The sequence below is a fragment of the Podarcis vaucheri genome (assembly GCF_965113315.1).
Source record: "Podarcis vaucheri genome assembly, chromosome: 13".
Lineage (NCBI taxonomy): Eukaryota > Metazoa > Chordata > Lepidosauria > Squamata > Lacertidae > Podarcis > Podarcis vaucheri.
In genome coordinates, this window is record NC_138751.1 from 23,218,213 (window position 1) to 23,234,538 (window position 16,326).

Genomic DNA, 16,326 nt, shown 5'->3' on the forward strand with positions numbered 1-16,326 from the left:
CTTATGCTTAAAAAAACCAAATATAGACTTCAGTTATAACATGGAGATGCAGCTGAAAGTCCAGGATCCAAATCCAGCCACCAAAACATTCCATTTGGCTTCCAGCAAAGCTCTGCATGACTCAAAGGCACTCACACAATGTGAAAGCTTTGTACCTCACCCTTGCTTGCAAAGATAAAATAAGCATTGGCTTATCAAACCTGGGATGTGGGTGGCACTGTGGGTTAAACCACAGAGCCTAGGACTTGCCAATCAGAAGGTCGGCAGTTCGAATCCCCGTGACGGGGTGAGCTCCCATTGCTTGCTCCCAGCTCCTGCCAACCTGGCAGTTCGAAAGCACGTCAAAGTGCAAGTAGATAAATAGGTACCGCTCTGGTGGCAAGGTAAACGGCGTTTCCGTGCAATGCTCTAGTTCGCCAGAAGTGGCTTAGACATGCTGGCCACATGACCCGGAAGCTGTACACCGGCTCCCTCGCCCAATAAAGCGAGCTAAGCGCCGCAACCCCAGTGTTGGCCACGACTGGACCTAATGATCAGGGGTCCCTTTACCTTTACCTGTCAAACCTAAGAATGTGACGTAACCAACATACAAAACAAGGGTCCATATAGCAAGCAAAACTGTATCCACAGCAAAAACATCCACAGCAAGGAAAACAAAATCTTGACACTATGCCTGGACAGAAAAGAAAGTGTTAGTCTCTGTGTCCTAAACACACACACCACCACCACCCCATAATGTTAGGGAAAATGTTCCACAATCAGGGCATTATTTTGGAAAAGTCCATCCATGGTTGCCATCCGTTCTTTCTATGTCAGGTTTGGGGAACTTGTTGTTAGGGATTTGGGTGAGATTCGATTCAGTCAGTTCAGTTCACAGTACAAAGGAAACCCATCTAATTCATATTTTCCAATGCAATGTGCAAACCAAAACACAGCCCTTCTTTGAAATTTGCACTTCTCTTAGTTTTGTAGTGTGGTTGTCCAGCCAAGTAATACAATACAGCTCACATCTTTTGCAGGGGTCACATTCCAGGAATGGCAATTATATGCAAAAGTACAAGCCACCCCCTTGAAACTGTCCCCTCATGAAAAGCCTTACCCAGAGCCAGAGAACCAGTCAGGTCTTACCTACTCCCTCCAAGCAATGTATAGGGTTTTTAAGCTCTCAAACTTGGTTAGCAGGCTCAGAGTATGCGCAAGGCTCTCAATATATTGCAGGGCTGTCCAAGTTCCTATGAAATCTCTCCCATCCAGAATCCATGCAAGAGCTTCCCAGAGCCTCGTAAACTAGTTTCAGAGCTTAAAAGTTATTTCCATGCCAGGAAGACCCTGCGCAAAAAGAGCTTTTTAGCTCTCCACCTTCCATGCATCTAATTTGTGTGATTTCAGCCAGCCAGCTTTCAAACACATAAAATTAAAAGTGCACATGTTAAGCAAGCAGGAGCTGAGAGTTACCTGTATGTACAAAAATTCATATACAGTAGTGGGGCAAATTTTGGATTAAAGTGCACGTACTTGTGAAAATGCATGTACTTGGCGTGCTTTGGTCCATGGGGTCATGAAGAGTCAGACACAACTAAATGACAACAACAATAACTTGTGAAAATGACATATAAAAATACATTATATTAGGGGAAATTGCATTGCAAAAATGTGTTAGGCAAAGTTGCATACAAACATTAGGTAAAGGTAAAGGGACCCCTGACCGTTAGCTCCAGGAGTGGATGACTCTGAGGTTGCGGCGCTCATCTCGCTTTATTGGCCGAGGGAGCCGGCGTACAGCTTCCGGGTCATGTGGCCAGCATGACTAAGCCGCTTCTGGCGAACCAGAGCAGCGCACGGAAACGCCTAGCAGTTCGAAAGCACATCAAAGTGCAAGTAGAGAAATAGGTACCACTCCGGCGGGAAGGTAAATGGCGTTTCCGTGCACTGCTCTGGTTTGCCAGAAGTGGCTTAGTCATGCTGGCCACATGACCCGGAAGCTGTACGCCGGCTCCCTCGGTCAATAAAGCGAGATGAGCGCCACAACCCCAGAGTTGGCCACGACTGGACCTAATGGTCAGGGGTCCCTTTACCTTTACCTATCTGTGCCTCTCTAGATGTTGCTGGACTCTAACTCCCATCAGACCCAACCAGCAGGGTTAATGGGCAGGGGTGATATGAGTGTTAGTACAGCAACATCTAGAGGGTCGCAGCTTCCCTCCCTCCTCCTTATAGGTCCTTACCCTCCCTGAATGTGCCATGCCCTTTTCTAGAGCCATTTAAGCTTCTGAGACCATCGCCACTTCTTGTGGCAATAAATTAAGTAAATTAATTATGCAGGAACTTCTGTTAAGCAGGGAAAGTAAACAAACAAACAAAACAGTGGAAATGCCCAAGAGTTTGGGTGCTTCGGAGGAGCTCTTTGTATTTGACCATCTGTGCTGGCCAAATGCTCTCAGCATTAAGCTGGTGCTTGTTTACCCTTTATATAAAATGGAAATGGAAATAAGAACCTATATTTCCCTGTTCTGAACCAGCAAATTGCTCCCTTGCTTGCTTGTTTGCTTGCTTGCTTGCATTATTGTGTGTTTGTTTTTGAGCACAGAAGCTGCTCCTAAGAACCAGCAGTCATCAGCTCTAAACCTCCATCATCCAGGCCACGTCACCTGGGAATATAATATGGGTCAAGCCAGTTGTTGGTGCCAGATGTATACACATTTTCATCAAAGAATTAACGGTGCCCTTTAAAACTACTTAAAGGCTGGCATGTTGTTGCTTTTTGATATAAAAAGAAACAGATATAGGCCTCCCCCAATTTTCTTATTTTCTTTTTTCTTTGTTTTGTCCCTTTTGGGCAAATGTTTTGGAGACATCTTTTGGCACTGCCCATAGCTTCTGCTCAAAATAGCTTCTTTTTCTAAAGTGACAGTTTATAAACATTTAATATTGCAGACAGTAATGTCTTTGTGTACAACACTTTAAAAGCATTTATTCCCTACTGTAAATAAGACAGTTCAGCCGCAATTGTTCAAGTAATATTCCCCCCCCCCATCTCCAAAATTGCACATCCTTCAAGGAAATGCTCCAGAGTTGGCTTCAGGATTTTACAAGACACAGGGCAAGCAGATCAAGAATTATCTTGCTCTCCTTTCAACCTTCCCAGGTGACTAGTCCTTTTGAAGTGGTGGGTTCCTGTCTGGTCTTGGCAGCCCAGCAAATGTTGAATGGTACTACCATCCTCTGGAGTTGCCCATTAATATCCTCAGTGTGTAAGCTATATAGGGGAGGGCTGTAGCTCAGTGATAGAATCCATGCTTTGCATGCAGAATGTCCTGGGTTCAATCCCTAGTGTCTCCATGTCAGGCTGGTAGGATTTTTTTCCTGAAACCCAGGAGAGCCACTAATAGTCAGTGTAGACAAAACTGAACTAGGTGTGTCAATAGTCTGACTTTTCATAAAACAGCTTCCTGTGTACCTATCATAATTCACACTTACCGGATTCATTCTTAAACTAGTTGCCCCAGGTTTTTCATGGTAATTCCAGAACAACTTAAATTTATTCTTTTAAATTATTTGACTTTCATTTGTGTAGCGCCTTTCTATATTACTGCACACAAGGCGGTTTACAAGCTGAAGAAACAACAAAATAGACAATAAAGATCATATACCTAATAACAATCTGATCCAATACAAAAAAGTCATAATAAAAACATAACTTTAAAATAAACAACATATAAATTAAAGCAATATTCAATAATCCATTAGAATATAAAAGTAGACAGTAAAGTTAAATGTCAGCAAATAGTAATTAAACAGTTTCAATAAAAATTTAATAAATTATAATCAATGAAAATAATGGCAAGTCACAATTCATAAAATACCACAAATGGCCCAAGGTTTGGAAGGAATGGCCCAAGATTATCCACCACCTGAGGATGATGATTCAAAAAATAAGAACATCAGCACTGCATACCTTATGAAAAAGTATCCTGTCCACCTTGCATACAAAAGGTGCTTGGTTTAATTCCTGGCATCTCCTGACAGGGATGGGAATAATTCCTGCCTGAAACCCTGGAAAGCTGCCACCAAAACATGAGCTTTTTGGGCCAGTGGAATGACTCTGTGTAAGACAGCTTCCTGTGCTTAATGTGATCTATTTATTTATTCCAAATATTTCTATCCTGCTGTCCTGTTCAAAAAAACAAACAAACAAAACAAAAACCAACTTGAGGCACTGTGCAACAAATGTGGGAAATGATAACACCGCAGAAAAGAGAGAAGCAATCAAAAAGTTTGAAGTAAGGAGCACAGGAGCTAAAAACAGCATTCCACATTCTCATTCCCAAACCTAGACATATTGGGTAGTTTCCCAGTGTTGCTCCTATCCAGAGTAGGTCCACTGAAAATAATGGGCATGCATGACTCACTTAGTTTATTTCATTTTAACTGAAAAGTTATAGGCAACCCTATTGGTCCTATACAGAAGAGGTCCATGCAAATCCCTGGTATTTTATGGCCTTGGCTTTTCCAGTTCGGTCCTCTTCCTGCTGTCACGTAGACACCATTGCCCATATTTAAAACCCCTCCTCTAAAGCATAGAAACAAATGATCTCATGATAACAAATAACTATTGTTCCAGTTACAGATAGGTAGCCGTGTTGGTCTGCCATAGTTCTTTATAAAAAAATCCCTTCCAGTAGCACCTTAAAGACCAACTAAGTTAGTTCTTGGTATGAGCTTTCGTGTGCATGGTATCTGAAGAAGTGTGCATGCACACGAAAGCTCATACCAAGAACTAACTTAGTTGGTCTTTAAGGTGCTACTGGAAGGGATTTTTTTATAAAGAACTATTGAATTGCATAAATACATGAAACATCCCAGCATACACAAACACCTTCCTGCATTCATGTCAGAGCCCTTGCTGGATAACTACCATGATATTCTGTTAAATCAGCAGGACCTGTTTCCACATAATGGGCTTAAAATAGGGGCAAATGCATTCTCTTAGAATAGTGAAGAAATACGGTAAGTAGCATTGCATGCCAAATGCCATACTTCACTTCTCTAGATACCAGGGTTCTGATTTTCAGCTTTGTTCCGTTCTGTTCACTGTGGTTTGGCATTTGTGTTAGGATAATTATCCCTGCTACAAAAGGTGTTTGATTTGCATTAATAATAATAATAATAATAATAATAATAATAATAATAATAATATCTTTATTGTCATTGCCCCCTCTCGGGGACAACAAAATTACTTGGCTGCTCCATCCACCCAGGTAGGGCACTCCACACAAAATCAAAACAACTATAAAAACACTAATTAAAACAATACAGTGGTGCCTCGCAAGACGAAATTAATTCGTTCCGCAACTCTCTTTGTCTTGCGGTTTTTTCGTCTTGCGATACACGGTTTCCCATAGGAATGCATTGAAAATCAATTAATGCGTTCCTAGGGAAACCGCCTTCAGACCAGGTCCGGGGACAGTCTGTCCCCGGACCTCTTCTGAAGGCTGGGGGGGACGACAAGGGCTTTTCTTCCCACCCCCAGCATTTTAAAAAACCCTGGGACAGCGGAGGACTTCTTCGCTGTCCGGGCGATCTTAAAATGCTGGCGGGCGGCATTTTAAAATTGCCCCGGACAGCGGAGGACTTCTCCACTGTCCGGGGCAATTTAAAAGCCCCTGGGAAGGCAGGCAGGGGGGACAAAGACTTTCGCCCCCTGCCCGCCTTCAGAAGGTGTTCCCACCCCGCCCGCCCGGCTTTGCAGCAGCGCTACGAAGCCCGGCGGCTGGGGCAGGTGCTCCCGCCCCCCCCGCCCCACTTCGGAGCAGCGTTCCGAAGCGGGGTGGCTGGGGCAGGTGTTCCCACCCCCCGCCCGGCTTCGCAGCAGCGCTACGAAGCCCGGCGGCTGGGGCAGGTGCTCCCGCCCCCCCACCCCACTTCGGAGCAGTGTTCCGAAGCGGGGTGGCTGGGGCAGGTGTTCCCACCCCACGCCCGGCTTCGCAGCAGCGCTACGAAGCCCGGCGGCTGGGGCAGGTGCTCCCGCCCCCCCACCCCACTTCGGAGCAGCGTTCCGAAGCGGGGTGGCTGGGGCAGGTGTTCCCACCCCCCGCCCGGCTTCGCAGCAGCGCTACGAAGCCCGACGGCTGGGGCAGATGCTCCCGCCCCCCCACCCCACTTCGGAGCAGCGTTCCGAAGCGGGGCGGCTGGGGCAGGTGTTCCCCCGAGCGCTTCTAAAGGCGGGCGGCAGTGAGGGAATCCCTTGGCCCCCCGCCGGACTTCAAAAGAGCTTCAGGAAGTCCGGCGGGGGGCCAAGGGATTCCCTCCCAGCCGCCCGCATTTAAAAGCACTCCGGGCAAAGCAGCGAAGTGCGCTGCTTTCCCCAGAGTGCTTTTAAACGTGGGCGGCTGGGAAGGAATCCCTTGCACCCCCGCCGGACTTCAAAAGAGCTTCGGGAAGTCCGGCGGGGGGCCAAGGGATTCCCTCACCGCCGCCCGCATTTAAAAGCACTCCGGGCAAAGCAGCGAAGTGCGCTGCTTTCCCCAGAGTGCTTTTAAACGTGGGCGGCTGGGAAGGAATCCCTTGCACCCCCGCCGGACTTCAAAAGAGCTTCGGGAAGTCCGGCGGGGGGCCAAGGGATTCCCTCACCGCCGCCCGCATTTAAAAGCACTCTGGGCAAAGCAGCAAAGTGCGCTGCTTTCCCCGAGCGCTTCTAAATGCGCTGCGCTTCCCCGCTGTCCCAGAGATTTCCCTATGGGCTTTCGTCTTGCGAAGCAAGCCCATAGGGAAATTCGTTTTGCGAAGCGCCTCCAAAACGGAAAACCCTTTCGTCTAGCGGGTTTTCCGTCTTGCGAGGCGTTCGTCTTGCGGGGTACCACTGTACAGTATAATACAGCAAGGAAGATTAGATGACTTTCAAAGTCCAGGCTTCCCATTCAGGGCCGAGATCGCTCTGGAGAAGAAGCTGTTCTCAAGACGGCTCGTTCTTGTCTTCATCATCCTGTATCTCCGTCCCGACGGCAGGAGCTCGAAGAGACAGTGACCAGGATGTGATGGATCTTTTACTATGTCCAGTGCCTTCCTATGGCACCTTGTGGCATAAATCTGCTCTAAGGTGGAGAGTGGGCAGCCAACAATGCTCTCTGCTGCCTTAACAACTCTGCACAACCCCAACCTGTCCCGGGTAGTACAGCTTCCGTACCACACACATAAGCCATAAGTGAGCACGCTCTCAATGGCACAGTGATAGAAGGCAAGCAGCAGTTTCTGCGGAAGATGGTTTTTCCTTAGAATTCTCAAAAAGTACAGTCTCTGCTGCGCCTTCTTCACAAGCCCCCTTGTGTTGACACTCCAGGACAGATCCTCTTGTAATTCAATGCCCAAAAATCTGAACGTTGTTACTTTTTAATTTGAAATAAGAATGTGCTTAGAAGCTTCAGTCCTTAGCAAACTTATATTAATAAGTCCCATTAAACTCAGTGGGGCTCACTTCTGAGTAGACATGCCTGGGATGGCATGCCATGTATCTTATTGTTTAATGATACAGTGAGATGAAACACATTTTATTTTCCTTTATGAGAATATTTTTCAGAGGAAGAATTTTTGCTTAGTTTGTTTGGGGACTGAATGCAGGCAACAATTTCACCAAGTGGTAGTTTGCTACAGTGAGACCAAACTGTGCTTCTGTTGCCTGCAGTGGTTGGCCTCTGCAGCTGCTAGGGAAAGATCACAGCTCACCACTAGAGTATCTGTTTTGCATATAAAGTGGTACCTCCAGTTAAGAACTTAATTCGTTCTGGAGGTCTGTTCTTAACCTGAAACTGTTCTTAACCTGAAGCAACACTTTAGCTAATGGGGCCTCCCGCTGCCGCCACACGATTTCTGTTCTCATCCTGAAGCAAAGTTCTTAACCCGAGGTACTATTTGTGGGTCAGCGGAGTCTGTAACGTGAAGCATCTGTAACCCGAGGTACCACTGTAGAAGCTCCCACGGTCAGTCCTCAACACCTGCAGATAAGGCTGGGAGATACCTCTATGTGAAACCCTAGAAAGCTACTGCCAATCAGGGTAGACAATGCAGTGCAGACAATGGTTTGAATCAGTATAAGGCCACTTCCTGTGTCCCTATAAACAATGCAACTAGCTGATTTTTCCAACCCAGTATTGAAAAAATAAATGCTGCATCAGAGAGAAGTGTATGGCACTCTGATAGATCATCTGCTATTATTGATGCAGGTTGCATAGGCACAATGCTTGGTGGACTGATTGTGGTTTAGACAGTGCTACAGAATTGTGTATGTGCATAGGAGAGACCTGTGTGCACTCCCATATGTGCCTTTGTCATTTATGCTGTAGCCCCAGTGGCATCTAAACAGACCAGTGAAAACCTACCTTGACATCTCAGAATTTCCAGCGGACATGGGGGAAAGAAAGAGAAGTCCTTGCAAGTTGTTAATGTAATTTGCCAACATACCTTAACAGACCTTGAACTATTTGACAGTATTCTGACAATATCTGAGTACTAGGTCTTGTAAAAAGAAAAAAGCAAGATTCAAGCACTTTCCCAGATAATTATTTGCTCAGATAAAACAAGCACACTTCTTTTTTAACAAATGACTTGATGTCGATCATTTGCCCAATTATCTCTCTCCAAGAGCCAAACAGAGGCAGACAATAAAGGGCCAGGAAATAAAAGACATGTGATGGAAGACACAGAACAATTTCACTAGCAAATCAAGTCCAAGTGATGGGCATGAAGTTCAAGCACAAAGATCAGACCTGAACAGGTGATTTTCCTCCAACTTTGAAGAAGGGATGCAAGATGGAGTTACCCCTTATTTTTTACTTTCTTCTTCTTTATGAGATTATCATATGTGACATTTTTAAGACATACCTGTAAACATTAGTGAAACGTTAGTCAATAAATAAAGGTAATGCATTGTATTGATAAATAGGTGCATTAATCCAATAGATTGGTTAATGCATTAAGCAGGTGAATCAGCAAGGTAAAGTAAGTGCTGTTGAATTCAGGTCCTGCTCTTGGGCTTCCTATAGGCATCTGGTTGCCACTGTAAGAGCAGAATGCTGGACAAAATGGGATGGTCAGCCAGAGTGGAAGGTGAAGGACAGACTTATTGATGCTCTGACCTGGAGCTGGCACAGCCATAGGTCCAAAGCCAAGACATGATGGCAGCAGCACTGGCTTGGGATCCAATGGATCCCAGACTAGCTCAACCCCAACTTAGAACATCCTCTTTTCAGGCTTTCTACTGCCTGCTGCCTGGTGAATCTCTGACAGCATATCTGCAGGCAGAAGGGGAATCTCTGCACCTTTTGAACAATGCTGGCATCACTCCACAGGTGACAGGAGGATGTCAGAGGTCAGCGTTGCTGCTAGATGGACCGCTGCCCAAAGACCCAGCCCAGAGCAAAAGGAATTTGGATTTCTCTGCCAGTATTGATATCTTCACCACCATTGAAAAACTCATTTGATGTGCTGTGCAATCACTGAGTACAACCCATAGTTAAGCACTTCTCAGTCCCTTTGATTTCATTCTCCAATTAAGACAACTAAGTTCTAAGTATTTGCCTGGATCATGTCCAGTAGCATGAAGATGCCTGGCAGCAGGGTTAATTTCCTAATCAGACAACTTGTGCATTGTTGCATTAGCACCTGTGATATTGTTAGTGTAGAATTTAATATGTGTGGGCTACATTTATAAAAGATATAATATCTAAAGAAACACCTGTCAAGCCAGATGCTGCCACTGGACACAGATTTCACAGAGGTGAATGCAAAGATCTGCAAAATAACTTCTGACTTCATCAAATTGTACACACACATTGCTGTTTTCCTTATTATGTATTTTAATTGAGCAGAATGCACCATCTCATGTAGGGGGCGGGGGGGGGGTAAATTCCACTGAAAATTAAGGGAACAGCAGGGATCAAAGGCTAAATGTGCACACTTGAAAGCAACTAAATAAGAAGTGTTTTCAATTGCTCAGAAGGAAACTAAGTACAGAAACAAAATAATATATTAATGGAAAATGGAAAAGAATGCTGTGATGTGATGCTGTGATGCTACAGTTCCTAACTCATCAATGAGATTTAACACTTCAGCTAATTTTCATAGGTTATGAAAGAGGCAACTGCAAATTGCTCCCAACTCCTGATAGGGGGGGGAGTGTGCTTTTAGATTGGGATTACAACTCAGCTGACTGTCAGAGGAGTGTTATTTAAGAGACTGAATACTGATGAATGTCTGCACGTAACTTGCATCTCTGAAAAACAGGCTTCAGGAAAAGGACATGAATATGCTACTCTTGGCCAACATCTGCATGGATTGGACCTATTGTCAGTATGAATTGCAGCATAAAGAAATATCTGTTCTATAAATCCACAAAGCTGGCTCGTGCCATCTAACAGCAGCCTACACATTTTCAGCAAGGAGTGGAGATACACGTTCAGATAATCTCTCCAGAATGAAGCGAAGCCTGATCCATAGGGATGAATGAGGCACCACCATCCTCAGCCTGCCCTCAGCCAGCTTCCACCTGCTGACTTCCTTACTTAAAACCTGCCCAGGAGCTGGCAGTGACTGCCATCCTCATTCTCTTCAATCTCAGTGTTGTCTTTGCAGAGCTCAGCAGGGAGGAGGATGGGAACAGAAGCAGCAGTAACTGGTTCTGCGTAATACTGGCTGTAGCCTTCCTGCCTTTTGCCCTACCAGTCCCAAAGCACACCAGTTTCCATTGTCAAAATGTATGTGAATTGCTGCTGCTTTCAAACCAACATACTTAAACAGCAGTAGTGGACAACATGTGGGGTGACAGTGGTTGCTTGACCTCCAGTTGGTGTAACCCTGCTGAAAGGGAGGAAGGCCTGAAGTTGGTGCAGATTGGCTCTGCCAGCACATTTGCAAGCTGCCAACCTCACCGCCATCTCACCCCTTCCCTCTCTACATAATAATAATAATAATAATAATAATAATAATAATAATAATAATTTATTATTTATACCCCACCCATCTGGCTGAGTTTCCCCAGCCACTCTGGGCGGCTCCCAATCAAGTGTTAAAAACAGTACAGCATTAAATATTAAAAACTTCTCTGAACAGGGCTGCCTTCAGATGTCTTTTAAAGAGAAGTTAGCTGCTTATTTCCTTCACGTCTGAAGGGAGGGTGTTCCACAGGGCGGGCGCCACTACTGAGAAGGCCCTCTGTCTGGTTCCCTGTAACCTCGCAATGAGGGAACCGCCAGAAGGCCCTCGGTGCTGGATCTCAGTGTCCGGACTGAACGATGGGGGTGGAGATGCTCCTTCCGTTATACAGGACCAAGGCCATTTAGGGCTTTAAAGGTCAGCGCCAACAGTTTGAATTGTGCTCGGAAACATACTAGGAGCCAATGCAGATCTCTCAGGACCGGTGTTGTCCCGGCGGCCACTCCCGGTCACCAATCTAGCTGCCGCATTCTGAATTAATTGCAGTTTCTGGGTCACCTTCAAAAGTAGCCCCATGTAGAATGCATTACAGTTGTCCAAGCGGGAGATAACTAGAGCATGCACCACTCTGGCAAGACAGTCTGCAGGCGGGTAGGGTCTCAGCCTGTGTACCAGATGGAGCTGGTGTACCAGATGCGCACCTGGTCCTTCAGGGGCACAGTTACCCCATTCAGGACCAAGGAATCCCCCACAACCGCCCGCCCCCTGTCCCTCCAAAACAGTACTTCTGTCTTGTCAGGATTCAACCTCAGTCTGTTACATCATGGTAAGCAGCAGTGACACAGCCAACCAGAAGCGAGGTGAGCACAGCCACCCAACCATGCCATCTTCTGCAATTCAACAGTGATGCTTGACAGTCCACTGAGGACCTCTCTCTTTTTGTTGCTTTTCTGGGACTTCAAAATAGAGGAGGGCTTTACAGGGCAGGGCTGGCTGAATGCATTTGGCTTCGTGGGACATATATTCTGCAAAGGAATATCTTAAAACATTCGTTTAGCTTCAGCAGGCATCAACATCCTGAGAGATGAATGGGAGAATCATTGCTTTAATTTTCATACACTTCTGTAGATTTGAAACTGCACTTCATCAGAGATGAAAATGTTTGACCATTGTACAAGAGTCCTCAACGCCTTAATGAGAGAAAGAATATCTAAATGCACTGTTTGGAAACATGTTATTCAGGAGCACTTAACACCAAGGATACAGCCTCTCCCCAATTAAATCTCACTGCTATGGCAAATGGAATTGCACAGATGTGTCACTATGTACAGTTTGTACTTCATGTGTCTGTCTTGGCACTTTAGATATTTTAAATGTATTTTAATAAGTCTGTCTGTTCCACAAAACTCCAGGGAGAAGCACCTTCCATACAAACTTCCTTTTAATTTCCTAACTCAAGCTGGGACCCCAGCTGGCCATTGTTTCTCTAGCCCAGATTTGGTCAGTAATTTATTTCTTAGTCTGAAAAGTAAGGCAAGAGTTGACCCAACAATGTTTTTATTTGCTTTTGATCTTGACACACCCCAGCACTTTGCCTTAGAACTCTCTTTACCTAGCTCAGTTTTGTCCACTCTGACTGGCAATGACTCTCCTTCCTTGTAAGTTTTTAAGCAGAGGTTTGGATGGCCATGGATGCGTTAGCCGAAATTCCTGCATTGCAGGGGGTTGGACTAGATGACCCTCTGTGTCCCTTCCAACCCTACAAATCTATGCTTCTATTACTCTTTTTAGGATCTCAAATGAAGGTTTTCCCCATCATCTGCTATCTGATCCTTTTAGGTATAGATGCCAAAGATTGAGCCTGAGACCTTTTGTTTATTGAACTTTTTGTTTTATTGAACTTTTTATTTATTGAACTTTTAAAGCTAACAGAAGGAAAAATAAAGGGGGGGGAGAGAAAAAAATCATCATGCAGGATCAGTGCAGACATGGAACATAAATCTTAGCAATATTTTGCTGTACTTAACAAGTACTTGCACATATTTGAAAAAAAAATCCTACAGTAATTAGCAATATGCTGAACTCAAGAGGTGGCTCAAGCAAAGATGCTAATCTTAATTTGCTTGCTTTCTTACGTCTGCACCACGTGAACAGAAATATAAGAGTAAAATATAATGAATATATCAAAAATTAATAGAGCTTTAATAAGAGTGAGGGGGAAATCAAATAGCATGAGTCTGTTAAATCTTGTTGATTGTAATTTCATGTAACCCATACTTTAGCATAGACTGTATATTCAAAGACAAAATGAAATCAGACAGCATTGCAAAAAGCCTGTCATTTTTACTACACGGCCTTAAAAAAAATTATGCAGTCATTAGCAATACTTTTGAACTCAAAAATAACCAAACAAAAATATTAATTTACTTTCTTTCTTATGTGTGCACCATTTTCTTTCTTATGTGTGCACCATTGATTAGAAATAATAAGAATAAGAAAAAAATATTATTAAATCAAATAGCATAAGTGCTAAATTTTGTGAATTGTATTTTCATGTAACCATACTTAAGCATAGGCTTGAAGAACCTTATTCATAAATAATATGAAATCAAACAAAAAGTCTAGCTTATTACAAAAAGCCTACCTTTTTTACTAGAACCCCTAGAGACTTGCAGTTTATGGGGATACTTTTTTTTTCCTTGCCAGACGCTTGAGGACCAATGGTCCAAACTGACTAACTCAATATTTTTCAAAACGTTGTAACGTACATTATTGCTGCCATCGAAAGGCGAGGGGTGAGTTCCTTGTTTTTAAGGTATTTAAGGCACCAGATGCAGAGATGAGACAAGAGTTTTATCTGCTGTTAGAGAAATCTCCTTAAACACCTTGTCCCATTATTCTGCAACATTAAGGGATTCCCACTACATTTGCTCCCGGGTATCCCCTGTTTGGCAGCCCATCCAGCAAGCTTCTCAGATGCATAAGTGAAAGCTGGTATCATCACACAGATGCAAAGGACATCTGCCTGTGGCCAAGTGCTTAGTACTGAGCTAGACATATTAAATATATTTACATTTCAAATAGATTTTTTTATATATCTACTGTTTTAAATCTATTACTTCTATTTCGGTCCAGAAAAAAACAACCAAAAAAGCAAGATAGAAATGAGCCTAATGATACTGAATATAACTTAGGTTTCTCTCTGCCAGGAGTGAAACGAATTCCATTTCCTGGTCTTGGCTTCTGCTTCTAACTTCTTTAATACTTGCTGGAACATCAGGTGGTTGGAGAACAAAGCCGGTTCAAGACCTTGTCCAACCACTGCAAGGGGCCATTCAGATGGATCTCAATCCAGTAGGGAACACTCGCGAGTGTCTGCCGCTTGTGTTCAAGTCCCCAGGGCTTGACGAAGCTCATTCGGATGATGCACATCTTCATCAGCTGGTAGACTGCTTCAAAGCCCTGGGTTGCAGCCTTGGACAAACTTTCACCAAATACATCCTTACGGAAAATTTTCAAGTTGCATTCTTTTGGAATCTTGATAACAGTGTTCGGAAGCACTCCATAGCGCTGGTTACACATGAGAGACTGGACAAAAACGGGAGTCTTGCTAAGGCACTCCAGAGACACGTCCCCGTCTTCATAGCAGAGTCTCACTCCTTCCCTGATGTACATTCTGGCTTGCTCCACCTCAGAATCACGGTGGATATTGGTCTGATGGCCTAAGCAGAAACGTTCAGCATTGATAGGGTCGGTACCACCATCTACAATCACAGAGTGCTGGTAAGCATGGAAGCTCTCCCCAACCCGTTGGCCGAGCTCGTAGTAGGTGATGGAACACCAAAAGGCTGGTTCAGAGTACGGGACGGGCTTGATGTTCACATTACTGGGTCCAGGGATCACCAGAGCTTCAGGTTTTTCCTGCTGGCTACTACTACTAGTGCTGGCTGCTGTACTCTCAGGACGACAATGAAGCACAGTGGATGGTGTTTCTACAAAGGTGCTGCTTTTACGGACAGAGGTGCTGCTTTTAGAGGTGCACTTTTTAGGGACAGAGGTTCTCATTTCAGGGGCAGAGGTTCTCTTTTGGGGGTCAGAGGTGCTGCTTCCAGGGTCAGAGGTGCTACTTCCAGGGACAGAGGTGCTGCTTCCAGGGACAGAGGTGCTGCTTCTTCCAGAGACAGAGGTGCTGCTTCCAGGGTCAGAGGTGCTGCTTTTTCCAGAGACAGAGGTGCTGCTTCCAGCAGGGACAAAGGTGCGGCTTCTTCCAGGGACAGAGGTGCTGCTTCCAGGGACAGGGACAAAGGTGCTGCTTCTTCCAGGGGCAGAGGTGCTGCTTCCAGGGACAGGGACAAAGGTGCTGCTTCCAAGGATAGGGACAAAGGTGCTGCTTCCAGGGATAGGGACAAAGGTGCTGCTTCCAGGGACAGGGACAAAGGTGCTGCTTTCAGGGACATGGGTGCTGCTTCCAAGGACAGACATGCTGCTTCCAGGGAAAAAGGTGCTGCTTCCAGGGACAGAGGTGCTGCTTCCAGGGACAGACATGCTGCTTCCAGGGACATGGGTGCTTCTTCCAAGGACAGAGGTGCTGTTTCCAGGGACATGGGTGCTGCTTCCAAGGACAGACATGCTGCTTCTAGGGACATGGGTGCTTTCTCCAGGGACAAAGGTGCTGCTTTCAGGGGGAAACGTGCTGCTTTCAAGGAAAAGGGTGCTGCTTCCAGGGGAAAAGGTGCTGAATTCAGGGAAAATGAGGCTGATATCAGGGAAAAAGTTGCTGTTTTCAGGGCCAGAGGTGCTGCTTCCAGGGCCAGAGGGGCTGCTTTCAGGGACAAACGTGCTGAAATCAGGGAAAATGAGGCTGATATCAGGGAAAAAGTTGCTGCTTTCAGGGCCAGAGGTGCTGCTTTCAGGGCCAGAGGTGTTGCTTCCAGGGCCAGAGGTGCTGCTTCCAGGGAGAAAGGTGCTGCTTTCAGGGACAAGGGTGCTGCTTCCAGGGTCAGAGGTGCTGCTTTCAGGGACAAAGGTGCTGCTTTCAGGGACAAGGGTGCTGCTTCCAGGGCCAGAGGTGCTGCTTTCAGGGACAAAGGTGCTGCTTCCAGGGACAAGGGTGCTGCTTCCAGGGTCAGAGGTGCTGCTTCCAGGGCCAGAGGTGCTGCTTCCAGGGCCAGAGGTGCTGCTTTCAGGGACAAAGCTTGCCTGGAGGTTAGAGTTTCCTGGAGCATGGTAGCTGTGATCCTCCAATGGAGGATATGAAGCTGGAGCTTCTGGCTGTATTGGCAGGCCCACTGGAGCACTGGAGCTCTGGAGCAATGTGAATACTGGCTCACTGGCACACTCTGGCTTTTCCACTTTCTCAAAGTGATACGGATTCACACAGACTTTAGACTTTAGTTTTTTATA

General features: G+C 45.5%; 1 protein-coding gene across 3 annotated transcripts; it reads right to left on the minus strand.

Annotated features, from left to right (window-relative positions):
- Window positions 1-10,896: 10,896 nt before the first annotated feature.
- Window positions 10,897-15,501, minus strand: LOC309517029 (mothers against decapentaplegic homolog 3-like). 3 transcript variants are annotated; one of them, XM_082196032.1, is made up of 3 exons: window positions 15,431-15,493; window positions 15,362-15,391; window positions 10,897-15,253 (listed from the first exon to the last, which is right to left on the minus strand). In XM_082196032.1, exons 1-3 carry the CDS (start codon window positions 15,466-15,468, stop codon window positions 14,200-14,202), a joined length of 1,122 nt encoding a protein of 373 aa, XP_082052158.1. In that variant the 5' UTR covers window positions 15,469-15,493; the 3' UTR covers window positions 10,897-14,199. The 3 variants fall into 3 exon arrangements, with proteins under 3 accessions (XP_082052158.1, XP_082052157.1, XP_082052156.1); XM_082196031.1 differs by having other exon boundaries at window positions 10,897-15,391; XM_082196030.1 differs by having other exon boundaries at window positions 10,897-15,501.
- Between the last annotated feature and the right edge of the window lie 825 nt (window positions 15,502-16,326).